General features: G+C 50.5%; 8 protein-coding genes across 8 annotated transcripts; 4 read left to right on the forward strand and 4 right to left on the reverse strand.

The window, feature by feature from the left end:
- Positions 1-937: 937 nt before the first annotated feature.
- Positions 938-4,687, forward strand: GT037_000140 (dna repair and recombination protein rad26; the record flags this gene model as incomplete). Its single annotated transcript, XM_038925187.1, has 1 exon — positions 938-4,687. One exon carries the CDS (start codon positions 938-940, stop codon positions 4,685-4,687), a length of 3,750 nt encoding a protein of 1,249 aa, XP_038791043.1.
- Positions 4,688-5,675: 988 nt separating this feature from the next.
- GT037_000141 (uncharacterized protein) lies at positions 5,676-6,578 on the reverse strand (the record flags this gene model as incomplete). The annotated part of the gene is made up of 1 exon (XM_038925188.1): positions 5,676-6,578. One exon carries the CDS (start codon positions 6,576-6,578, stop codon positions 5,676-5,678), a length of 903 nt encoding a protein of 300 aa, XP_038791044.1.
- A 1,499-nt stretch (positions 6,579-8,077) lies between these two features.
- GT037_000142 (uncharacterized protein) lies at positions 8,078-8,479 on the reverse strand (the record flags this gene model as incomplete). Its single annotated transcript, XM_038925189.1, has 1 exon — positions 8,078-8,479. The coding sequence occupies one exon, from the start codon at positions 8,477-8,479 to the stop codon at positions 8,078-8,080; it is 402 nt and encodes a 133-aa protein (XP_038791045.1).
- A 3,095-nt stretch (positions 8,480-11,574) lies between these two features.
- Positions 11,575-12,976, reverse strand: GT037_000143 (3-hydroxyisobutyrate mitochondrial precursor; the record flags this gene model as incomplete). The annotated part of the gene is made up of 7 exons (XM_038925190.1): positions 11,575-11,850; positions 11,931-12,024; positions 12,089-12,121; positions 12,187-12,340; positions 12,392-12,637; positions 12,705-12,849; positions 12,908-12,976. 7 exons carry the CDS (start codon positions 12,974-12,976, stop codon positions 11,575-11,577), a joined length of 1,017 nt encoding a protein of 338 aa, XP_038791046.1.
- A 698-nt stretch (positions 12,977-13,674) lies between these two features.
- On the forward strand, positions 13,675-15,351 carry GT037_000144 (methylmalonate-semialdehyde dehydrogenase; the record flags this gene model as incomplete). The annotated part of the gene is made up of 2 exons (XM_038925191.1): positions 13,675-14,874; positions 14,935-15,351. 2 exons carry the CDS (start codon positions 13,675-13,677, stop codon positions 15,349-15,351), a joined length of 1,617 nt encoding a protein of 538 aa, XP_038791047.1.
- An 818-nt stretch (positions 15,352-16,169) lies between these two features.
- On the forward strand, positions 16,170-18,071 carry GT037_000145 (acyl-transferase carnitine dehydratase; the record flags this gene model as incomplete). The annotated part of the gene is made up of 3 exons (XM_038925192.1): positions 16,170-16,868; positions 16,933-17,166; positions 17,295-18,071. 3 exons carry the CDS (start codon positions 16,170-16,172, stop codon positions 18,069-18,071), a joined length of 1,710 nt encoding a protein of 569 aa, XP_038791048.1.
- Positions 18,072-19,226: 1,155 nt separating this feature from the next.
- On the reverse strand, positions 19,227-22,120 carry GT037_000146 (alcohol dehydrogenase; the record flags this gene model as incomplete). The annotated part of the gene is made up of 4 exons (XM_038925193.1): positions 19,227-20,250; positions 20,317-20,433; positions 21,349-21,842; positions 22,058-22,120. 4 exons carry the CDS (start codon positions 22,118-22,120, stop codon positions 19,227-19,229), a joined length of 1,698 nt encoding a protein of 565 aa, XP_038791049.1.
- A 368-nt stretch (positions 22,121-22,488) lies between these two features.
- On the forward strand, positions 22,489-22,922 carry GT037_000147 (uncharacterized protein; the record flags this gene model as incomplete). The annotated part of the gene is made up of 2 exons (XM_038925194.1): positions 22,489-22,499; positions 22,568-22,922. 2 exons carry the CDS (start codon positions 22,489-22,491, stop codon positions 22,920-22,922), a joined length of 366 nt encoding a protein of 121 aa, XP_038791050.1.
- Positions 22,923-24,525: the final 1,603 nt, after the last annotated feature.

Consider the following 24,525-nt stretch of genomic DNA (forward strand, 5'->3'; position numbering starts at 1 on the left):
CTGATAGCCACCCGCATCAATGTCAACCCTGGACGGCCCGAATGTGGTGAATATAGGACGTGATATTGGGCGAGTAAAACTCTAGTCAGGATGAAGACTTCGGATGCACCATAGTCCAGATCCCGGACTTTTGTTAAGGAATCGACGCGTCGCAATGAGATGGAAGAGGGCGAGTCAGATGGTGCGTAGGCGCCGGTGAGGCGGAGATTGACAGGATCGCGCTTGCTAGCTTCTCGAATGTCACTTGCATTACGCGGAAGAGGCGAAGGCGCGGTTAACGAGATGAAGCTGGTGAACCATTGACCAAACCGTGATAAAAGAACATCCAATGAACGAAGTTAGCAAGGGCACTCAAAAGAGGTGAGATGGAAATCATAGACACGGCTCGTAACTGACGTCGATGAAAACCATGATCGGCGAATTAGCAAATGCAGGAAGGGCTCGTGAGATTTAGAAGTCCATTCCGTGGCTCAGGTAACATCATGCTCAAAAAGAAAAGTTCTCCGAGTGTCCATTCTCCAAAGGCATTTGTAGATATCTGTCTACCCGGGCATGGTGGTGGTGGCGCGATGCCGCGGACGCTGTCCGTACGCGTCCACTAGCGCGTTTAGTGATATCATCGCTCTGAGTGAAAGTATGATGAAACCATTCAACATAGTCGTGCCTTCGACGCCCACAACAATTTTTCTTGACGCTGTACCCCAAAGCCCGGTTGCGTGTTGTCTACTGTCTCGTGATGGTTTCTTCTATCCTCTAGCGCTTTTGGCCTTCCCTTCGCTTTTCTCCACTCGCCGCTGTTGCCTTCGGCGCAACTTCTCACGATCTCTACCACCCACGTAGTTGAGGCGCATCGCATACAACTCTAGAAGCATTTACCGAGCCGCCGATATAGTGGAAGCGCTCTCGTCTTTCCCATCGACTGTGCACATCCGCCACCATGCCGCCGCCCTCCGACGATGTTGCTCCTGCGGCGATGCCTGAGATCACACTCACCAACACCGACAATCATGACGAGCCTGGTGATACTACCGCGCAAAATGGTGCACACGACTCAGCAGAGGAACTTCCGTCGGATGCCGACGAGGAGGCACGACTTAAGATGCTCACGACTGGCACACGAGCGCAGGATGACTTGGAGCGTGATATTGGCAGGCAGGCGGACCAGATGATGACCGAGCAGGCGGACGCTCGCGACAAAAAGCGTATAGAAAAGCTCGAGGCTGAAGCAAAACGCGCGGAAGCTGCGATACAGAAGCTCAAGAACCGCCTGGCTCTACCAGCTTTGGATACGCAGAAAGCCAAACTTCGCGGCGAGATCGCGGCATATCGGGACAAGATCGACAACTTGGATCGAGAAATGGACGGAATACAACAGCGTATCAATGATCGTCACAAGGCGCCTGGAGTGGAAGAGGCAGCGGAAGAAGGCGCAAAAGGGCCGCTGCCTAACGAAACCCGGGGCGAGTGGCTTATTCGTACAGGAAAGATCACACCGTTCTCCAAACTGGCGCAGAACCAGCCGGACTCGGGAACATTAGGCGAGGTCATGCTCGATGCTGAGGCAGAGGACATGGTGGTGGACACTGCGAAGGAACCAGTGTCACATCGCAACCTGATGAAGCCTGGCTTCCAAGATGTCGATTCTAGTTCAGAGGCCCCGAGCCCAAAGCCCACAGCTCGATCCAAGAAGCGACGGAAGGTCACTCCTGCTAGCGATGCTCTCGGTTCGCGCGAATCAAGCGCGGCACCTGGCTTCACCGATCCCGACTCCGACGATGCCTTCGAGCCTGGTATGTCGGATCGCCAGCTTGCGACGCTGGACGAGTCGGACGAGGGTTCGGACGATATGGATGGAGACGACTCATACGCGGAGGAGACAACTGGTCGCAAACGCAAAGCCAAAGGTAAGAAAACAAAGAAGGCAAAGGCTGCTCCTGCACAAGAAGCTGCTGTCGAGGACCTAGCAGGTGTTGACGATGGCAATGAGCGCGTTTATCGGAAGCGCATAGAGACTTGGTCCAAGAGCCGCGCAGCCGCAAGGAGAAAAGCAAAGGCGAACAGTGGTGAGACAATTGCAGATGAGGACGATGAAGACGAAGAAGAATGCTACCAGCCTCATCCGACTGAAGCTGATACTGAGTTCGATGGTGGATTCCGCATCCCTGGAGATATCTATCCAGCCTTGTTCGACTATCAAAAGACCGGCGTGCAGTGGCTCTGGGAACTATATTCGCAGAATGTAGGCGGCATTATCGGCGATGAGATGGGTCTGGGTAAAACCATCCAAGCCATCGGCTTTGTTGCCGGCCTGCACTACTCCAAGAAACTTGTCAAGCCTGTCATTGTAGTGTGTCCGGCGACTGTCATGAAGCAGTGGGTCAACGAGTTTCACCGCTGGTGGCCTGCACTACGAGTCTCCATCCTACACACTTCTGGTAGCGGGATGCTGGACACCCGTCGAGAAGACCGCATGGAACGAGAACTCGAGCTTCGGAATTATGGCGATTACGACACTACCTTGACCGGCGCCGGAAAGGCTGCCAAGAAGATCCTCGAAAAGGTTAAACGGGATGGCCATGTGCTTGTTACCACCTACTCTGGATTGCAAACCTACGCTGAGTTCTTGATTCCTACTGATTGGGAATGTGCCATCCTAGATGAAGGCCATAAGATTAGGAACCCAAATACTGCCATCACGATCCACTGCAAGGAGTTGCGCACACCGAACCGTATCATTCTTTCTGGCACGCCAATGCAGAACAATTTGACAGAGCTTTGGTCGCTTTTCGACTTCGTGTTTCCAATGCGCTTAGGCACTTTGGTAAACTTCCGCAATCAGTTCGAGTTTCCGATCAAGCGTGGTGGATACGCAAACGCTTCAAACTTGGAGTTTGAGACGGCAGTACAGTGTGCCGAGACTCTCAAGGATGCAATTAGCCCATACCTTCTGCAGCGCTTCAAGATCGATGTTGCGACCGATCTGCCACAGAAGAAGGAGCAGGTGCTGTTCTGCAAGTTGACGCGTCAACAGCGACAAGCATACGAAGGTTTCCTGGCTTCAGAAGATATGAAATCAATCGCCAGCGGCAAGCGTCAAATGCTATACGGTGTCGACTTCCTGCGTAAGATCTGCAATCATCCCGATCTGACGGAGCATAAGACGTTGTCGAAGAAGCTGGGGTACGACTATGGTAACCCCAACAGATCTGGCAAAATGCAGGTCGTTAAGGAATTGCTGTCGTTGTGGAAGAAGGGTGGACACAAGACCCTCCTCTTTGCTCAGCATCGCATCATGCTAGATATCCTACAGAAGTTTGTCAGTCAGCTACCTGATATCAACTGGCGTCGTATGGATGGTGAGACGCCGATCAAGGATAGACAGAACCTTGTCGACGAGTTCAACAATGACCCGAACCTACACGTCTTCCTGCTAACAACGAAGGTCGGTGGTCTCGGTGTCAACCTGACAGGCGCCAACCGCGTCATCATATACGATCCTGATTGGAATCCTTCTACTGATATACAAGCGCGAGAGCGTTCATGGCGTCTAGGACAGAAGCGAGAGGTTGAGATATACCGTCTCATGTCCGCGGGTACCATCGAAGAGAAGATCTACCATCGTCAGATTTTCAAGCAGTTCCTGACGAACAAGGTGCTGAAGGATCCTAAACAGCGACAATCATTCCAGATGAGCGATCTTCATGATCTATTCACACTTGGTGTCGAAAATGTCGAGGGCGAAACTGAGACAGGCAACTTGTTCCGTGGTTCGGAAGTCAAGTTCGAGGAAGATGGCAAGACTGCTGCTGCTGATGCAGCGGCCGATGCTACAGGAGCCGAGGACCTCGCCGCAGTAAAGGGTATTTCGCGGGCTGAAGCTTTCAAGGCCCCCGAGACTGACACAGAAGACGCTGCCACCACTAACGAAGACGGCACAACAGCTGATGACAAACCTCCTACAGACTCCCGTCTGATGTCAACCATCTTCGCCAAGACAGGCGTTCACTCTGTCCTCGAACACGACGCAATCATGAACTCTACAGCTGGCGGTCGCAAACGAAAAGTCCAAGCCGACCCGGCGTACATCCAACGCGAAGCAAAGCGACAAGCCGCCCTAGCGGCCGAACAACTCAAGAAGAGCATGCAAGAGGCCAGAAACGTGCCAGCAGGAACACCGACATGGACTGGTCAATTCGGTGAAGCAGGACGACCCGAGGCACCACGCGGTATAACATCCACGCGAGGCGGTCGTGGTGGTCGAGGTGGAGGACGCGGCGGTTCTGCCCCCTCTTCAACATCCATCCTTAACAACCTCGCCGCCCGCCAAGGTCGCCCTTCCCCCCTCAACCCAGGGACAACATCCGCCACTTCATCTCGCGCCTCCACCCCAACTGCACCAACAACACCACAGACGTTTCGCGGCCGCCGTATGCTCGAAATGATTCGCGATTTCATGCTTACGCATGGCGGTGTGGTTCCTAGTCGTATGCTGGTCGATCATTTTGATCATTATTGCCGTGCGCAGCCGGGGCGGAATGAGGAGTTCAAAGAGATGCTCAAGTTGATTGCTACGCTAGAGGTTAGTGGGAGTGCGCAGAGGGGGAGGTGGGTGTTGAAGGATGAGTGGAGGACGCCGAGTAATAACAACAATACGGCTGGCAGGGAGAGGGGTGTTGGTGGGAGGTAGAGATGAGTGCAAGTGGAAGAAGAAGTACAGCATGGCATGGCATTCAAGGGCGTTTTGTTACTGAGAGATACCATTTTGCGACACAGTTTAGTTCTTGCTAGTTTCAGATGCCAAGTGCTGGCATGTTTACCTAGAAAAATATGTTATGCAAATCTTCATTCTTCGTACAGAACGATCCGGCCTTTTTCGAGCCCCGACGTCAATTTATCCAGAGCTGTATCGACCTATTGTCTACTACCATGGCTCAGTATTGGACCGTCTCTAGTGCAGTCGTAGTGGCTCGCGAGTATCGATCGCAGTTGACCAAGTCGGAGGTAAGAACGTGCGTCGTAAGATTTGTAGGGCGCGGCATCGATGACGATATCATGTTGTTGGTTGTCTTCGGCTTTGATCTCTCTGAAGGCGGTGCCCATATCTAGTTCTATACCTAATCCTGTGATAATATCCAGGCAATGTCTTTCTCGAGTCTTTCTGAACGCGTAGTATTCGGAACAATGAAGTTGGTGCATTGCTACAACGGCATAGCGGAATTCGGAGTCAATTCAGATCCGCTATCAGTATACTGATTAATGTAACTGAACTTACTTTGTTCACGGACCTTGAGAGAGCTGTTGTCATTGCTCTCATCTAAGCTCTTTCCGCTGCAACCGTAGCAAGTCTCGGGCCCGCAGCAGCTCTCAACACAGGACTCACTGCTACTCGCGTAGCAAGTCTCACTGAGGCTGTGAACAGTCTACAGACCGCAACTACGGCTCTTCAAGCTGCGCTGACTATCAAGTGGACGATTGGATAGGCTTTAGTGACGGTCATGTGAGGTCCCCGCCGGTGTCGTAACCTATGGACTTGTGGACAGGAGGAAGGGCAGCCCTGGCTTCATGCCGTACAAGATAGGTTGAGCTTATGACTCTGGCACTCTTTAGATGACAGCCATTACGGTGGTAGAACTTCTGGGGGTGCCATACATCTCACACGATTCATTGGCCAGTCGTCATTCGAGTTCGCACATGAAATCCGGCACCGTCCGCGACGGACTCCACCACTCGTCGTTCCTCTTGTCTGGGCCCAGCGTAGTGCCGGTCCGTCTGACCAACCACTTCCAGTATTTCATCGCATGGTACATATCCCTCCCAAAGCTATGCCAGCTCGTGATCACAAATGTATTCCGGCATCGCTGCACACGATACTTCGTCGGACACGATCGACACTGCCAGTATATCTTCTCTCCGGCTTTGGAAGCGGATACCTGCGCTTGCTCTGACGGCGTCAGGGGTCCGAAAGTACTTAGGTCAACTCGCGACTGATCCGATTCTGGAAATGCAGAGGCGATGACGTGTGTCAGCAAGCGACCATTCTGCTCTGCACTTCGACCATTGATGTACCAGGATGATTCGGGTGTGTTTGTAGCGGTGGACTGGTGAGGGCAGAGACGGATAGGTAGAGTAAGCAGATCCGTCGCGCTGATGCGCTTGCTCGTTCGACTCCGGAAGGTGTGCACATGCTTGAGCACCAGATTGCCGTCGATACGCCGGCCGGTCGAGTCAAGGCACCAGGATAAATCCTTCTTCATAATCTCAAAACTACCAGATAGTGTGTCAAGAAGTGGTCCGACATCGCCCTTCGAAGCAAAATCTTTGGTTTCCTCTATGGCGTTGGTGATGTGTATCAGCACTGGGTTGTATCCCTGCGACGCATCTTGAGGGAGGTAGTCGATCATTGCATTTTGTCCAAAACACCGCTTAGTCAGTTTTGTGCCTCGGTGGTTTCTTGGTGGTTGTAGAGGGGGATGAAGGATGTCGCAGCGGTGGCAGTAATCCAGTCTGTCACCCCAATCTCGCTCCAAAAGCTCGATGAAGTCGTACCGGTTCGCGGTCCATCGGCCTTCATTCTTCATCGTGGCCCAGGACTGCGTCCCAACTGTTTCAGCGGCCTCTTTGCATGTCAAAGTAAGGCAGATGACTGATGTCAGGGGAAGATATGTTACAATTTGCAGGACCAGTTCTTTTGGAAGAGCGAACAAACGGAGCTGTCTGTTGGAATCCGCGTTGATTACATCTTGATGACGAGCAAGAAATGCAAAAGTTGGCGGCTTTGGGATCCTGCGTCGAGTGATGCTCGTTTTAGGAGTCGCTGATGATGATGGCGTTTGTCCGCTTCGTGTTTGTCGGCGCGTTGACGCTACGGCGTTCTGGCTTGATGCGATGGCCCGAGAACGTACCGAAGAACGGGTGGATCTCGGCATGGTCTGTAAGTGCACTTGACCTGGAGTATTCTGCCAATTAGAGCTGAACCGACATGTTGATGGACGAATGCGATGTTCTTATACGAGGTAGATGCGAGTGAGCTAGCGCGGACGCTAAGTGATTGCTGCCTATCTACCAAGGCAGCACTCCTGCTCCTCTTCGCAGAGCAGCGTGATGCTCATCTCACCTATATCACCTCCATCATCACGCAGCCCCGATGGCAACTGATACCGCGATATATTCTGCTATGCTGACGGTAACTCGTGGATCGTGATCTATGTTGCCAAAACGCCAATGGCGCCTGCGAGCCTCAACATTCTCTGCCGCTTTGGACAACTACCAGACGATATTGTGGATGCGATCAGATTGATGCTTTCGAGTCCTGGACACGATATGACAGCTTTGGCAGAAGGGCTTTTCAGTGTTCCTATGACGAAAGAAATTGAGAAAACATGACACCTCATTCCCGGAACAACGATCGGAATGTTGGATCATATCAAGATGCGATCTCAAGAGATTGCAAGAGCCAAAAGCCCAACAGGTCTACACTGTAACTGCTCAATCTTTGACAAAGTCATCAATACTTCTGGTTCCGCTCAACTTTCTACAACCGATCTTTCCCAAAATCGGGATCCTGAGCAGAAACACTATTCCTGCCGACATGAATCCAAGATAGCCCGGCTGTCGCGATTGCAACGTGTTAGTGACAAACTCGACCGCAGAGCCCCATGTTGTGTGGGATATGTACACTGCTGGTTTGTATAAAGACAGGAGCGTTGGACCAAGCAGAGCCGCCCTCATGCGCGAGCATGTCCATCATGGTGTTTTACATCAAGTCAGTCAAAGAAAGATGGATGAAGGATACTAGGCAATAATAACAACACGGCTGTTAGGGGGAGGGGTATCATCTTTTCTCAGACGCTCCGCAGAGCTTCGCCCTGACGTCGCGTCAGTCCCAATTGGGCGTTAGTGCTCTGCGGGCGGTCTGATCAATGCGATAAAGCTAGACTTGACTGTCACTTTTATACTCACTTGAGATATACAATCTTTACAAGTACACAACACTGTTCAAACTATATGCGTGACCCCCAATCCCTTCTTTCCCCGATCGCCCCGAATATGCCTTTTGCCTGATCTATGAAGTGCCATACTATGCTACTTTAAACCGGTATACAATGTTCTCAAATTTGCCCTCTGGAAAGACATAAAGCCACTTGAGCGTCTCATCCGAACCGCAGAAGACGCCATGTACGGCGTCTCCAGGGATCCAAAGCACAGTGCCTTCATTGACATGATGTCTTATGCCATCGATCTCCACCTGACCAGACCCCGAAAGCACGTAGTACATTTCGGCCTGAGTGTGCTGATGAAGAGCGAGCGTGCCGTTTGGTGGACAAGTCGCAATGCCTGCGCACATGTTGTCTGAGGCAGCGTTTTTATTGCAAAATAATGTCTTCCAGACGACATTGCCGAAGGTGGCGTCGGGAAACGAATCAGATGCGAGGTCGCTGACCTTCTCGGCGTGCATAATTACAGGTACTCGTTCGTCCATTGCGTGCGACGTTTGTTAAGGAGCTGTAAAAGTCCCACACCATTAGCTCGCTGAGTTTGGAAAATTGCACAATGTACCGACTCGTAAAGCTTTGCGAACGCGGAGGCGAGTCTGATCTGGCTGGGCTGATGGTCTTCTTGGTCGGGGCAATAGTTTCAATTCTAACAGGAGTTGGTTTTGGTTCTCAAGGCAGAGGAAGAAGGAAAGAATAGGCGATGGAACGCAGCTTGTCCATGCGCGGGGTGCTTCATCGCCGTTCATCCTCTTCTTTAGCCAAGTAAACTACGTTCGCATGACAAGCTAGAAAACGCTTATTACGAAAGCAAAACATAGGCCCGATAGTGGACTCAGGTTTCGAACGCGTACGGGTGTGGAGGGAACGCTGGTCGGGGTGGGTCCGGTCCGGTGCGGTGGCCACGATAGCGTAACCGATTGCCTGTCGCAAGCCACCTCTGATTCACCAACTCCACCACACGATCAAGCGTCCCGTGTCATTTCCTGCTCCGCCATGGCCAGCAGAGTCGAAGACTACTTTCCGGTGCAGCGCATTGCTCAGGCCTGCTTACAATGCCGGTATGCATATTGCATCTCCCCTTAGTGGTTCTGGCCGGCGTTGTACTGATCCCAGCAAAGGCGAAAGAAATGCCGCTGCAGCGGCGAGCGGCCTGTCTGTGGACAATGTCAGAGACTCAACACTGGTAGGTGATATCTGTCACACCTAAATTGGTTGTCATGGACTCAATGGGACAAGATTGTGTGTATCCCGTCGAGACTGCCTCTCGTCCACATGCTCCGAGACAGCACCTTCCTCGTGCAGCGGGCGAAGAGCAGTATGACCGTCCCAGGGAAGCCGCTAGACCAACTAGAACAGAGGCATGTATTTTCCAAAGCCTTGATGTCACCTGGCAGGTACCATTTCCTTGTGTCACCCCTGACTTATGCCTTCGCTAGACGGCAGATGTCATGGATAAGCTCGCGACTCTCGAGGCCAAAATCGAGGGTATGGAGTCAAGTCTTCAACGGTACATACTACGAGTCGACTAGCAACAGGACCATTGCGACTGACCTGTGACTGTAATAGGATCGAGAGATGCCTTGTGTCTATGACGGAGGGCGGCAGCCTCGGGCCCATGGGCTTACCAACACCTTCTAGACAGGTCGAGGGGAGCTCAGTGGTGGCTTTTCCAACCTCAGAACAACGCCGATCCGAACAGTCACGCAATAACCATAAAAACGATAGCGCATACGGCGACTTTGGACCGCCTGACGATGTGTTCATGGCCGTCATTGATTCTTATTTCACTTACTGCCATAATCAGCCTTACTCGTTCTTTTGCGAGCAGACCTTCCGGCAACGCTTATATAATCACACCATTCCGAGTCATCTTGTTCTAGCTGTGATGGCAACTGCTGTTCGGTTCTGCTCTCACCCGTACTTTACCGACCGTGTCCTGGAAATGTCGGTCGAATATGCAAACAAGTCTTGGAAATTGATTGTGTCAGACTGTTTCACTGTGGAGAGAGCGGCCGAGACGTCCGCAGTTCAGACTGTTGCCTTATTAGGGCTGTTTGACTTTACAGGTAGGCTTTTCCGCAAACTCAAAACTACTTCCGTATCCCTTATTTTCTCCGTCCTTGACAGCTCATTCCTCGTATAGCCGGTCGATTGCGCCATGGCTCAGCTTGGGTCAAAGTCGGTCTGGCTGTCCGGATGGCACAGGATTGCGGGCTGATGCTGGACAACGCGACACATCTTCCATACACGGAGCAGGAAGAACGGCGAAGGGTCTTTTGGTCAGTCTACCTCCTAGATAGATTAGTCTCCTGCGGCCGCGGTCGACCACCGGCTATTGTCGATGCATCATGCCACGCACAGCTGCCTTGCGATGAGTTGACATGGAGGGAGGGGCTGTGGGCAAAAACGCAATCCTTGGATGAGATCATGAATCGGACCTTCTCAGTCGCACAAAGACAATCCCCGTCAGCCCAAGTAATCGCTATTGCGCATGTCTTGGGAAGGTGCTCGCAGTATGTGCTCCAGGATTCTAACATCAGAGGCCATTATCCCCCGTGGGATCCAGGCTCTGACTTTACTAGCATCGAGTCTGATCTTCTGCATTTCGAAGCTTACTTGGAGATTCAGAGGCCAGTGAGCGAAATGCTTGCACCACATATCTCGCCGGAAGGTGTCGTGGACAGCCAGTCGACTGGACCAATCATCTTTGCCCGAGCACTCTTTCATCTTTGTTATTGTCTCCTTAACCACCCCTTTTTACTGCGACGGCGCATCAACACATGCCCCAACCTCGCACCTATCAGCTTCATCAACCGATCATCTGACTTGGCCTGGCTTCACGCGCGGCAGATGTTGACCCTTATTCGAGAGGCACGTGAGTCAGGCTGCTCATTCCACTCATCGTCCAGCGGTTATGCAGTGACTGTTGCGGGGTCCGTAATTGCTTTGCGAACCTTTGACCCCGATTCAGTCGCCTCTGAACAAGCCAAAGTTTTGCTCGATGAGGCTTTGACATATTTGGATATTATTGGTCAGCACTGGGGGAACGTCAGAACAATGGTAACGTGCTCTTGTTCATATGGTGTCATACTAGGTGTGCTAATATTCTCCAACAGGCTTCGACACTCCGACGATTAGTCTGTACCCACTTTTCAGGTACTTATCTGAATGGGCTCACGCAAGTCCTGGATTTAACGCCGTTGGAGGAAGAAGCGTTATGGACAGTAGTTGATTACAACACCATGTCAAATCAACTCAGTGAGGATGAGATGATGAGTGGCCAGATGTTAAATGGCAGCACCCTCAGCTCATGGGTTGAATTGTTCAATCCGATCGACTATGCCATGTTGTCAAATATCAACTCGACAAGTATGGAGTAGAAGAATCTTAGGGGGCCAGATCATCTTACTTATAAAAGCATAAAACCTCATGTTCACCCTCGAAACTGAATATCTTTGCATCTGCGATATACCTGAGGTGATGAGAGATACCATATCCAGAAACCGGATTAACCCTTTCTCCATCTTCTCAAATCTGCCCGACCTTTTTCGCTATATGTAAAATAGGATCAAAACGTGTCCTAGAACTTGGGGTTTCCTGCTGAAGAGCCCATGGCATCAAGTGCTTTGTAGATAACACTGAAGTCGCGGTTTCCAAACTCTTCAGAGTTTGCCAATGGCCGATAGAACTCTTCAACGCATCGGCCCACAGCAAGAGGTACATCTGCCTCATCAGCGGCTGAAACCGCAAGAGCAAGATCTTTGTGAGCCAGCTTCGTCACGAAGCCACCCTCGTAGTTTCGGTGCGCTGGAGGGCTAGATCCACTGACTTTGACATCGGAGACCGGGTGGTTGATCTAACCAGACACGTCAGCTTATCTTAGTGAGGCAAGCGGGCGAACCGTGGAGTAAATAAGGGACTTGTTGGAGAGCTTACCTCGCTAGACCAACAGCGGCCCGTAGAGTTATTTATGATATCGGCGAGTACTTGAGAATCAACACCAAGCCTCTTGCCGAGCAACATGGCTTCGCTGAAGACTTAATCAGAAGCTGGCAGAGAGGAGTAGAAGGAATTTTTCTGATGATTTTGCTTACCTCAAGCCAAGCATAGTGATACCCAGAAGAAGGCTATATAGGCAACAATCCGCGGTCAGTGAATGCATCGATTGTCATGGGTGAAGAACTCAATGTACTTATTTGCGATCTTTGCAGCAAGTCCAGCGCCGAGGTCCCCACAGTATGTTACCTTTCGAGACATAGACTCTAGTACTGGGACTGCTCGATCGAAGGAGGATTTGGATCCCCCAACCATGATGGCCAAGGTGCCTTTCTCTGCACCGATGACACCTACACACTGGTGAGCTTTTGATGCTTTGGGAACAAGAACAATTGACTTACCTCCTGAGACAGGGGCGTCTACAAGATCTGCACCAGCTTCCCTCAGTCGCCATGCGACTGTCTTGCTGACCTTTTGCTCAATAGTGGACTGATCCACGCAAAGGGTTGCTGCACGCTCTTCTTGGCTCATGGACTCAAGAGCACTAAGCACGCTCTTACTTCCATCCACGTAGACATCCTCGACGTGTCTCCCGGTAGGAACCATGCTGATGATGACGGAAGCTTTCTGTGCTACATCATAGGGTGCTATAGGGTATTCTTTAGTCACGACGTTTTTTGCATGCTATACCTCATGGCCGCATTGTTCACTTACATGAGCAGCTCACAAGAGGTGTATTTGGGTGCTCTGATGCGTGGTGCTTCACGATCTTGTCCACTGCCGCCTGATCTACATCACACAGGGCATAGCCAACCTCTCCACTTCCTGGCCGCTTGTGTCTTGCTACGAGGTTGTTGAGCTATTCAAGCTATAGTCAGTCAAAATTTTGCATGGTCTGGGGCTGTCAAGGGCTCTACCATGTGGTGGCCCATGGCTCCTAGGCCAATGAAGCCGATTGTATTGGATCTATCCAATGAGAAAGCCATAGCAGATGTGGTTACGAAAGACCTTTGTCTGCCTTGCAAACGATGATGTGCTAGACTGGTAGCACTGAGAAGACCTGGTCGAGCTGATGAAGCAGTTGCTATTGAGCTGGTTTGTTGGAGTGTTTTATGAAAGCGCATGATTTCTAGAGTAGAACAAATTCCCCAAGTATGTTTCGACGAACAATCGCTGGCGCAAAAATGGTACCTAAGAATGAACTCCTGAACTCTTGAACAACTGAACGACCACGACTGGCAATCTACTACGGGATTCCAACTTGACCCACTCGACCCCAGGCAACGGAGAAAAGTGGAGACGGTCCGGCTAGCCGCCGGCGGTCCGGACGTCACCAGATTACACCATACGATACCATACGCGCGAACACAGTTCAGGTCATGTGTGTCTCATGCTAGTCCAGCTTCTGACGGCTGTGGACGGGACGGCTAGGAGAAATGGAGGCTAGGTGAATGACCGAGGTCGCACATCCTTGAGCTTTTTTCCAATCGATTTCTCGCGACACCGGGGGACAAGATCAATAGTCTACTACCTGTTTTCTTCTATTTGTCTTCTTAAGTACTATCCATGTCATTCTGTTTCTCCCAAACCCATTATCATGAGCGCGCCCTTGAGACAACTGCGACTTCGTCCCTTCCAAGCTGCATTACGCCCCACACCGAAAACACCACCTCGATCTTTCAAGATGGCATCGCATCAAGCTCATACTAGACTCTTCTCATTGTCGTCTCAGCTTGGAGGTCAGGCGCCCGTAACTACTTCCAACTGTGGATACATTACAAACCACGACACAATCGACAATCCTGCCGACACACCCAACTTCCTGAACAACGCCTTCGTTCCTTCTAAAGCATCAGAATGGATCCAATTACATGACCCTGCCACCAACCAGCCCGTTACTCGGGTTCCAGAGAGCACCGATGAGGAGCTTCAACAGGCCGTTGATTCGGCTGAGCAGGCCTTCCCTGCCTGGAAGGCAACTAGTCTCTTGAAAAAGCAGCAGATCATTTTCAGACTAGCTGCTTTGATAAGAGAAAACATGGATCGCTTAGCGTATTCAATCACGCTGGAGCAGGGAAAGACTGTCGCCGACGCTAAGGGTGACGTTCTTCGCGGCCTCCAAGTAGTTGAAACTGCCTGCGGCATCACAACGCAAATTCCTGGGGAGGTCTTGGAAGTTGCAAAGGACATGGAAACTCGCTCGTACCGGGAACCCTTAGGTGTGGTCGCCTCTATTTGCCCTTTCAATTTTCCGGCGATGATTCCTCTGTGGTCCATTCCCATTGCGACCATCACTGGCAACACAGTCGTTCTCAAGCCTTCAGAGAAGACGCCTGGCGCTTCCATGATTATTGCTGAGCTCTGTAGCAAGGCTGGCTTTCCTGAAGGTGTTATAAATATCATTCATGGTGGCAAACGAGCAGTAAACTTCATCATTAACGATCCAACCATTAATGCTATCTCTTTTGTTGGCTCTAACCAGGCTGGAGAGTACATCTATGAGAAGGGATCTGCTATGGGAAAGAGAGTACAGGCTAACCTTGGAGCAAAGAATCATGCACTAGTTATGCCGGATGCGAACAAGAATCTAGCACTCAACAGCATCGCTGGTGCTGCGTTCGGCGCTGCTGGTCAGCGTTGCATGGCTCTGAGCGCTCTGGTGACCCTTGGCGACACAAAAGAATGGATACATGGCCTCGCTGAGCGCGCCAAAAGCCTTCAGGTTAACGGTGGCTTCGAAGCAGGAGCTGATCTCGGCCCGCTGATTTCACCAGAGAGCCAAAAGAGGGTGGAAGACCTTATTGCCAGTGCTGAGGCAGAGGGTGCTACTATCCTCATCGATGGAAGAGGTTACAGGCCAGCGAAATACCCCAACGGAAACTTTGTAAGTTTTTCTGCGTGAGTAATGCGAGACGTAATACTGATCTAACCCTTCCTTCTCCAGGTTGGTCCGACCATCATCACCAACGTCAAGCCGCACATGAAGTGCTACACTGAGGAGATCTTCGGTCCAGTACTAGTGTGCTTGCATGCTAGCAACCTCGATGAAGCCATTAAGCTGATCAACGATAATCCCTACGGTAACGGTGCTGCGATCTTCACGAGATCCGGCGCAGCAGCGGCAAAATTCCAGAAAGACCTTCAGGCCGGACAGCTGGGCATCAACGTTCCCATTCCTGTCCCACTGCCCATGTTCTCCTTTACTGGTAACAAGAAGTCCATCGCTGGAGGTGGCTCGTTGAACTTTTATGGTAAAGATGGATTGAGGTTTTATACACAGTGGAAGACTGTGACTTCGCTGTGGAAATCGGACGATGTTGACTCGTCGCAGAAGATGGTCGATATGCAAAGAATGGAGTAATTTCAGATAGAATATCTCAGATGTCAATCACATTTGGTACAAATCACTTTCCTTTGGCACTACATGTATTGATGAGATGGGGCTGAGTGAACGGGAAGCCTTAGATTTTCTGTTTGCAGCAAGTGTAATGTTGTGTTCAATGTAGGTGAAATGCCTGATTTTGTCCGACCTTCACCGAAGCAGGAAACTTTTTTCTCAGACGCTCCGCTTATGCTGCGCAGCTGCCTTACGCCAGTAATCGTTGATTGGCTCAAATTTGCTCCACCGGAAGAATCATAGTAAGCGGAGCGTCTGATGAATGAGATAAGTCTAGCGAAGGCCTGTATATCGGCTGTGGCGTTGGCGCGGCCTTTGTGTACCTTGAGACTCATACCCAGCTGCCCAGGTGAAGCAAGAGTTCTGATCTATGTTAAAATTCCTCGTGATCTTCGCAGAGAGCAAGACCGCTAGCCGCTCGTGGCATGGAGGATACACGTTCATCCTGTCATGTACCGTTCACACGGATCGGAGCCGGACCGTACCCACTCTTCTTTCCCGGCACCCCACCAAATCCACGTCACTTCTGCCGATCACAAGAAGGGACACTGAATTATTGCTATTGAAAAAGAGTCATTTGAAATGTTCTTGCTCAAGCTAGGCAATCGATCCGTTCAGCCGAACCTCATGGAATTGCGCCCCTTTTTAAATCGTTCGACTTAGTCTAGCAAGCTTGTCGAGAGATAACAGCGACATTTCTTGTTTACGTTGATTGTTCTGACGTGTTCCTATCAAGCTTTCTTTCTATCTCCAGCGTACAACATCACAGAAAACGGGCAGACATGTCGCGCATAGTTTCCGGCGAAGACGTTTATGGTCCCGGGTCCTGGATAGACACCGAACCCCTTCCTGTACCTGACGATGCACGTCGACTTCTCAGAATTCTCGCAAACGCGACGCCAGGGTTCAGCAAAAATGAGGCGGTCCTAGATGCCGTGGAATTCTCGGGTTCTCCTGCGCCCATCACGCCTGGCCCGTTGAAATCATCAGTAATCGCTGGTGCCTTACATGCCATGTGTGGTGTTGTCGCCAACGAACTGCTCCAATCAAGAGATGGCCCAAGTCCCAATCGCTCTGTATCGGTTGACACAGACCATGCTTCATTGTGGTTGGCATGTGTGGGGATGAGCAAGCGTAACGGCAAAACCGTGCGTGAACTCGCAAAAGAGGGCGAGCTGGCTTCCATCTTCCCCAAGGACCTTGAAGGCGACATATTTAGTACTCCGCTTAGAGTACGCGCCACTGCCAATTATCCGACCAAAGACGATGGCGTTTGGTTCCAACTGCACGGGTCTTTGGATGCAGACCCAGTCCTGAAAACGATCGGCCTCGACCCATCACAGCACTGCGCCAGCAATGAGGAGGCGTACAAAGTCATCACCGAAAAAGTTCGCAATTTCGGAGCACACGAGCTGGAAATGATGCATATGATACAAGGCCTTTGCGGAAGTATCTGCCACACTCCAGCTGGGTGGAAGGAGGTAGGTTATGACTGTACGAAATGCATATGAGACATACACTGACTTCGCATCTCCACATCTGTAGACGCGAATGGCCAAAGACTTATCCAAGCACCCTTTAATCAACTATAAACGGCAGACACACGCAGTCGCAACGCCAGCCATTCCTTTGCCAATGTCTGCCGATAAAAGACCCCTGGCGGGCATCAAGGTCGTGGAATTGGTTCGTATCATCGCAGGACCGGTGATAGGGACGACGTTGGCATCACTTGGAGCGGACGTTATCCGAGTTAACTGTGGCCGACTACCAGATTTCAATGTAAGTCCACAGATAACCTTCTTCTCTCCTGACTTGCTACTTTTATGATACAATTTGTTCTTTCTCGTGTCTTGATTCTCTTTCCTATTATTACAAACGGGCCGAAGCTAATTCATCTCGCGCAACAGTCACTTCAACTGACACTCAACGCTGGCGTTCGAACCATGGATGTTGATCTCAAGAAGGACGAAGAGGTCAAGAACTTGCTCAAGCTCATCGAGGATGCCGACGTCTTCGTTCAGGGCTACCGACCCGGAGTGATTGCTAAGAACGGCCTCAGTCGCGACAATCTTCTGGAGATGGCTGGTAAGAGAGGCAAGGGCATTGTATACGTCGAGGAGAACTGTTACGGTCCAGATGGGCCCATGGCCGAGCGACCTGGATGGCAGCAAATTGCCGACGCCGCATCTGGCTGCTCCTACGTCACGGGACGAAGCTTGGGTCATTCAGACGGCACTTGTATTCTACCCGCGCTCCCTGTACCGGACATGCTTACAGGATTGATCGGTGCTATTGGCACAGCGATGGCTATCAGAGACCGCGCGCGTGAAGGTGGCTCCTACCACGTTTTCGCCACTCTGATGTCTGCGGCAGCTCTTCACCTGGAACCCGAGCTCGGACTGTACCCTCCCAAAGTGGTGGAGGAGTGTAGCCAGAGGTTCAAGTGGGACCAGATTGGCCCGGACCTATTCGTTCTTGAGCTATTGGACGTAGTGCTTAAGAGTTGGAGGGAAACTATTCCCCAAGTCGCTGGCCAAGACCACATGTCAACTCTGAAGGGTGACTGGGGTGAGTTTGAGGTCCTCAAGCCTGTCGTGCAGCTAAGTGAAGCAAAGACTTCGCCATGCTTCTATTCAGCGCCTGAGCCCAACTGCTATCGCAGCAGTGATGCGATGGTTTGGTAGGGTACATGTACGTACATATGATAATGTTTCAAAACCCTTAGTAAAGCAAATCACTCTAAAGACCAAGTTCAGCAGTGAATAGCGCTACCGCTACGCCGTCCGGTCACTCGTGATTTTGCCCGGTACATCCATTTGATTTAGTAGTCCGTATACACCATGAGCACAACCAGTGGAGCGCTGGATCGCGATCTTGTGGTTCATGGCCCCCTATCCGACAGGCACTACCTAGCTCCGCCACTACGTGTGACCCTGCGTCAAAGGCTGTTGTGTTCATCTCAAGCCCAATTCGTGTAGTGTGTCTACCTATCGACCTTTACTTTTGCTGCTTGTGGACTAACATAGCAATGCTGGGGCCGCGAGGTCAATCTATCCTGTGCTTGATACCTGCTTAGGCGCTTGGCAACTTGTGAGAAGTTGAACCGCATGATCAACACAGCGATCATGATCCTTGACTCCAGCATGGCGATCCTCTGTCCACTCACATATACTAGTCAGATTCAGATAATTTGACATATGGTCGCAAGTCCATGCCGGTGGTGGGTTTTGTAGCTCACTGAAGACGTGCCCGGTACTTTCAGTGCTGCTGTTTCATCTGCATATAATATGGGTAAAGTAGTTTCCATGAGATGTTTATTTCCAGTGGCGGTCTGCCTATTGGGTTCAGCGCTTTAGTGCTCTCTTGAGCCATGCACTAGGATATGGCACGCTCCATACTCCCGGGCCGATAGACTAATTCTAGTATCATGAGCGGTATGAGAGCATGTCGTAGATATGAAACGTCTTCGTGTGCCAAAAGTGCGGAAAGACTGCTGGCGAGTTCGGACATTGCATCATTGTTGATGTCATACCATCGATTTCAGCGATCGAATGTAGTACATCCATGGAATGAATGAAACGGTGGTAGAGGTAAGGGTAGGCGAGACAATGGGTCACTCATGTATGCCTCCAGTGATAAGTGATCTGAGTCGTTACAGCTTTCAGCAGTCTCTTCACGACCATAGCTGCCTAGTTGTTGAACTATTAATGTCTTGCAGTAGTCCTTTAAAGACGTCATAAGGAACCTCTTCAACTGCTAATGAAGCAAGCAAGCGAGACCTGATGTCCAATGGGGACAGAATTAGCTAGAGTTATGGCTGATTATGTACAATACATCTTCTAAATTTTAGAGCTACTTCGATCCTCTATATCAATAACCAGTTTGCCCATCTGTCGTCCAGCTTCCATGTCTTCGAAGAGATTGTCGATCTCCCTAAGACTGCCTAGTCCCGAGACGGTTCTACTGAGGACTGGGCATATCCCCTTATCCTCCACAAACTTCACCATGTCTCCAAACTCCTGTCGCGACCCCATAGTTGTTCCCTTCAACTCAGCGTTCAGCAGAACAGCCGCCATGGTCCAATTCATCTTGGGAGAGACAGTCATGCCGTACTGGACGATTACACCTCCAGGCTTGAGAAGCTTCACAGCCTTACTCACGACATCACCGCCAGCGCCATCGATTATGGCATCAATAAAGGGCCGTGAGGATGGTAATTGTTGGCGGATATCGCTTTCCCATTTCTCCGCTTTGTAGATGGCACCGCCTTGTGCGCCTAGATCCCGAGCTCGATCCAGTTTTTCCTGGCTGCCGGAGGTAACATAGATGTTGGCGCCCATGGCTGCACCAAACTGCAACGCTGAGAGAGCCACGCCGCCTCCGATACCTGTTATGAGAATATTCTGCCCCGACTGCACACGAGCCTTGGTGGTCAACGCCCGCCAGGCTGTGAGTCCGACCAAGGGCAAAGCTGCTCCTTCAACTGCAGATAAATGCTTCGGTGCAGGGACGACTTCTTCCCAGTGGACGCAGACATAGTCTTGCGCAGTCCCCACATTGTTCAGACGGCTCGATCCAGTGATGGACCATTTGCTAGTATCTTCAGGGCCAGCTGGATCAGACACCCAGCCTCGCATGGGTGTCAAAAGCACATTTTGCATGAGGAGAGACTCATCAGGCACTGCTTTGCCGAGCTGAGTGACTGTGCCATAGCCATCTGATAACATGGGGTTCTCGAGCGATATGGCTGGGTACTGATGATGCCTGACAAACAGATCGCGATGATTCAGTGCTGCCGCTTTCAGACGAACCAAGACCTCATCATCTCGAGGCACAGGTATCTGCGTCTCCCTCAACTGAAGGCTTCCATGGACACGGGAGTTAGCCAAGTAGTCAGTGCATTATTCTGAGGTCCGGATAGGAGCTTACGGATAGTATACTTCTCCAGGCTTGCCTTCCGCCTTACCGAGATGTAGAACGCGGGACATGGTTGCTCTCAAAGATTTTGGGGTGATGAACGCACGGAGCAGTCGATCCCGTGTTATACTAGGTACTGTGTTTTAGAGTAGCATTCCAGTTCTATGATTCCATCACTGGAGGTGCGGGGCTGCCGGACCGTGTGGACCGTGTCCACTCATTAGAGTTCACAAATATTTGTGGGCCCGGTCCGGTCTGGAGCCGTAGAGTCTGGGGACCTCTTGATCTTGGTGCCAGTGTGGCTACCACAGGGAAGTATGCTAAGACTACACGTTCGTGAAGTTCTCCATACCGTAACGCGCGGGTGAGGGTCTTAGAACTAGTGATGCAGCAGTGTTAATATAGTATTAACAATATACATAGTTCTGAGGAATGAGATTATCATAAACTTGACAGCGCAAGGCTTCGGTGGTTATAAAGACACTGTTTTGACGTAAAGTCGTGTCAAGGCGGTGTTGAGTCAGTGTTAGAGGAAGGGAATGGAGCAGTGCCTGCCTACCTTCGTGCCTACCTCGGTGAAGGAACGTCAACAACGATGATAAAAACAACATTAAGCATTGTAGTGGAGTATTCACCTGTTCTCCGTCGGAACGGGTACTCGATGCAAATTGGTTGTATTATTGCTATGTATAGCTGTTGTTGGTTGTTGAGTGAGTGTCGTGTTCTCAGTGTCTGAAGACCTTTCAGCCTTCTTCCGTTTTCCTCCCGCTACTGCTTGGATCTTTCCGAGCTGATTGCCTTTTAGTTCGCTACTATCCCTATGTTTTTCCACCAGACTAGCAAATCTCTACTGTTACATATTTATAAATTTGTGCTCGACTTTTTTTTTTAGTGGGGGGTTAGTGGAGGTGCACAGTAGAATCTTGGGGGGGCAGGGTCGGGTGGAGATTCTGGATGCCCGACCATCATGAAGCTCGGCTCCGAGGCCAACAAAATAAGAACGCCAAACCCCGAGATCCTGTTCAACACCAGCACGCAAATTACAACACCACCATGCTAGTCGTCGTTTTTGGCTTATCGACCGCAGCCCCAGGTCCGGCTCCCGGATCACACGACATCCGTCTTTGCCTTCTTTCTTTCCGTACTAGCTCAACCTCCACCCTTGCCAAGTCATCCCCAATAACGCCTCGCAGCTCATTGTCGTCGACATCGAAATAGAGCGCCCACTCTCCAGGTCCATACTGAACAGCCATAAACCCCTCCCAACCCATGAATGTGACCCGGCGATCCATCTTTGTTACATCCCATGGGCCAACGATATGAGGTTCCGAAGCAACTCGGTCGCCATGTTTGACTTCGCAGGTGTCGCGATCCACATAGATCCAATTCAGTTGTGGCGGGTCATCTGAGATGGTCGATACCATGCCTTCCCCCTGTCGTCCCCAGTCTTGGTCTGGGAACGGCAGAAAGTAGCCTGCAAATGGGTGATCCTCGGGATGGCCGTCTGGAAACTCATCTGACGGTACATTGAGATAAAGCTGGCGTAGTCGTGTTAGCTGTGAAGCTCGAAGAGGGATCCAACAAGCGTCGGTCGCAAGCCCGACAGGGAATGCTTCACCTTATTTTCGCTGAGTACCACTTCGCATTGATCGATTCCGCGACCGCTTCTTGTGGCTCGCGAACAGGATATTGAGAGATTTGTCTTCAGGCCCGGATGCTTTTCCCTGGCATTTTGTCTTTGGCCTTGACGCACTGCTTCAGTTGTGCCTATGATTGCGGGGCAAGCAGCGATGGCAGTCAAAATACCCAGCACCATGATACTTGGGTCTCTGATGGAGTTGTGCGGAGATGATGGCGTTATGGTCTGAGCATATTTAAACCTGCTTTTGCGCTCGGTGCTCGGTCGGTATGGATCTAGGATCCTATACCTGGTAGGTGTCCTTGCTCTCACGGGAACGAAACTTGATTGAGAGTTTTACAAGAAAGGCGTACAGGTTTCAGAGTGGATTCTGTCAGTCTCGGGCCATTGTTGTGTCATGGTATCTAACGGGTATCTGAAGCTTAAAAGAAGAGCTCAGTGTAATTCCGAGTTTACCATCTATATCCTTGATTACTTCGATTAGGTATTAAATATTAGCAAAGACTTCTCTAAGTCTGATTGGAACACCAGATTATACTATCAACATGTCTCCAGAGTAAGTGACGATATCTACCTTTCAGTGTTCTTGTTCCATCCCAATATGTCATCCTAATTGACAGCAAGATCCCCAGCTGGCGACGCAACCAACAACACTACCACAGAAGTACCCCAGACTCCTAGGAAAAAGCCCTCGAAACTCGGAGGCCAGAACAAGAACAACGAGATCGAAAAAGATCCTGCGCCACAAGCATCCCAAACCTCGGACGATGACGGCGGGGACACCGAACTAGAAGCCACCATCGCGAAACCTAAAAAGGGCCGTCGCATGGTTCCTGTCCACCAATCGCGCATCGCGGACCGACCCGTGAAAGAAGGCGAGAAGGACAGTTCGCTCAAGATCAAGATCGAGCTAGATCTTGAGGTCGAGGTAGAACTCTACGCCCGAGTTAAGGGTGACGTGACAATTGGGCTGATGTAGCCCAGGTCGAGATTTATGCGCGCGTCAAGGGAGACGTAACGATTGGTTTATTGTAAGAGTGAGTCGGTTGCTACTTTATTGCCGAGCGGAAAGTAACGTGTCTTGTGCTGTAGTACCCCGGAGAATAAGTGAGACATCGGCGGATGCTGCGCTTTCCTCAGTGATCGACTGAGATACCCGAATCCATGACAACGAAGGGTGACGGACGGGGAAAAGTATATATATGCGACGACTTGTGGATAGTGCGCTGAGGTTGTTGTGAGGTAACAAATGAAACAAGAGGGAAGAATAGAGGCTCGTAAGGCCGTGGAGGACCAGAGTACATGTTCAGTCGCTCTTGATCTGAGTCGACGTTGACAGTCGTACTCTACAACTTTAGCTATCCAGTGTACGTATAATCGTGACAAATCTGTGCTGTGTGGAGATCGTGGAGATAAGGAAAGAAGTAATAGACTGTACTGTGCTGGAAGCGATAACCCATATATCCTTTGTAAGACGATAGTGATGCTGGGTAATTACCGGACTGCTTCGGGCTCAACATACAGAAGAGGACGAGATTCGTATACATAAAACATATCATAAGACATTAGATACAGGGTAAAGAAAGCGATATCTGACAATCGTCAGTGGGAAAAGGACAATCACCCATTTCGATGTTATAACTTCGATAATCTATCGGCTTTGTGTAATGTCCTTATGGTGCAACGTGTGGGTACAGAGACCTACCCAGTCAGTCTTGCCGAACATCACAGAAATGGCTCACATATGAACCGATCTACTACATTAAACGACGATTAGATAGAGAAAGCATGGTACCTTTTTCTTCTCAATAACATGACACAAAGCAAGCTTATAAGTCGTCGCTACTTGATGAAGCTATGGGATCTGATGAGCTAGACATTCCCTAGTTCGAAAGGATTGGGTACTCACTCACCTGTTCATTGACCAGGTTTCGGGAGCTCGACCAGCTGATAGAGGAAATGATATTCTGGTTGCAGACTCCATGCATGTTTAACTCCATGTTTTTGAGCTAGTGTTTCTTGTAATGCATTTCGGAGTATTTCGACCGGTTTGAAGGTCGGCCGATCTGGCATCCGTATCGCCTTGTTGAGTAACTCTCTCGGGGTTTTGGTAGAACATAGAAACAGCAGTAGTATGTCGATACCCTGTTGCATATCTGAGATACATATTTCGATGCTGTTCTCTTCAGTGTTTGGGTGCTCAGATAACACATCACACTCTCGTCCATCGAGATCGAGAATAGTATCATTGTCTAGGTGCTCGATGGTTGTACCGCGACAGCAATTGTTCTCGTGCTGGGGTGTATGGTAGGATGGTGATAGCTTTGATATAGGTACCGTTGGCAGAAATCTGGGGGATGATGGACAAATCCAAGATTGGTCTCTCGGGTCTGTCAGGAGAACTGAAGCGACAACCACTGCATGCTCCCACAAAGTATTGTTTCCAATGGGTGACTCGATTCCAAGTTCAGAGCAATCGTTAAGAATTTTGAGCAAGAACATAAGAGTGTCCCGTCGTTCCGACAAGTAATCATTCCTGTCCGCCCAGCTGCCTAAGGCATACAGTACGAGCAACTCAACGT

The sequence above is a fragment of the Alternaria burnsii genome (assembly GCF_013036055.1).
Source record: "Alternaria burnsii strain CBS107.38 chromosome Unknown 705, whole genome shotgun sequence".
In the NCBI taxonomy this organism is placed as follows: Eukaryota; Fungi; Ascomycota; class Dothideomycetes; order Pleosporales; family Pleosporaceae; genus Alternaria; species Alternaria burnsii.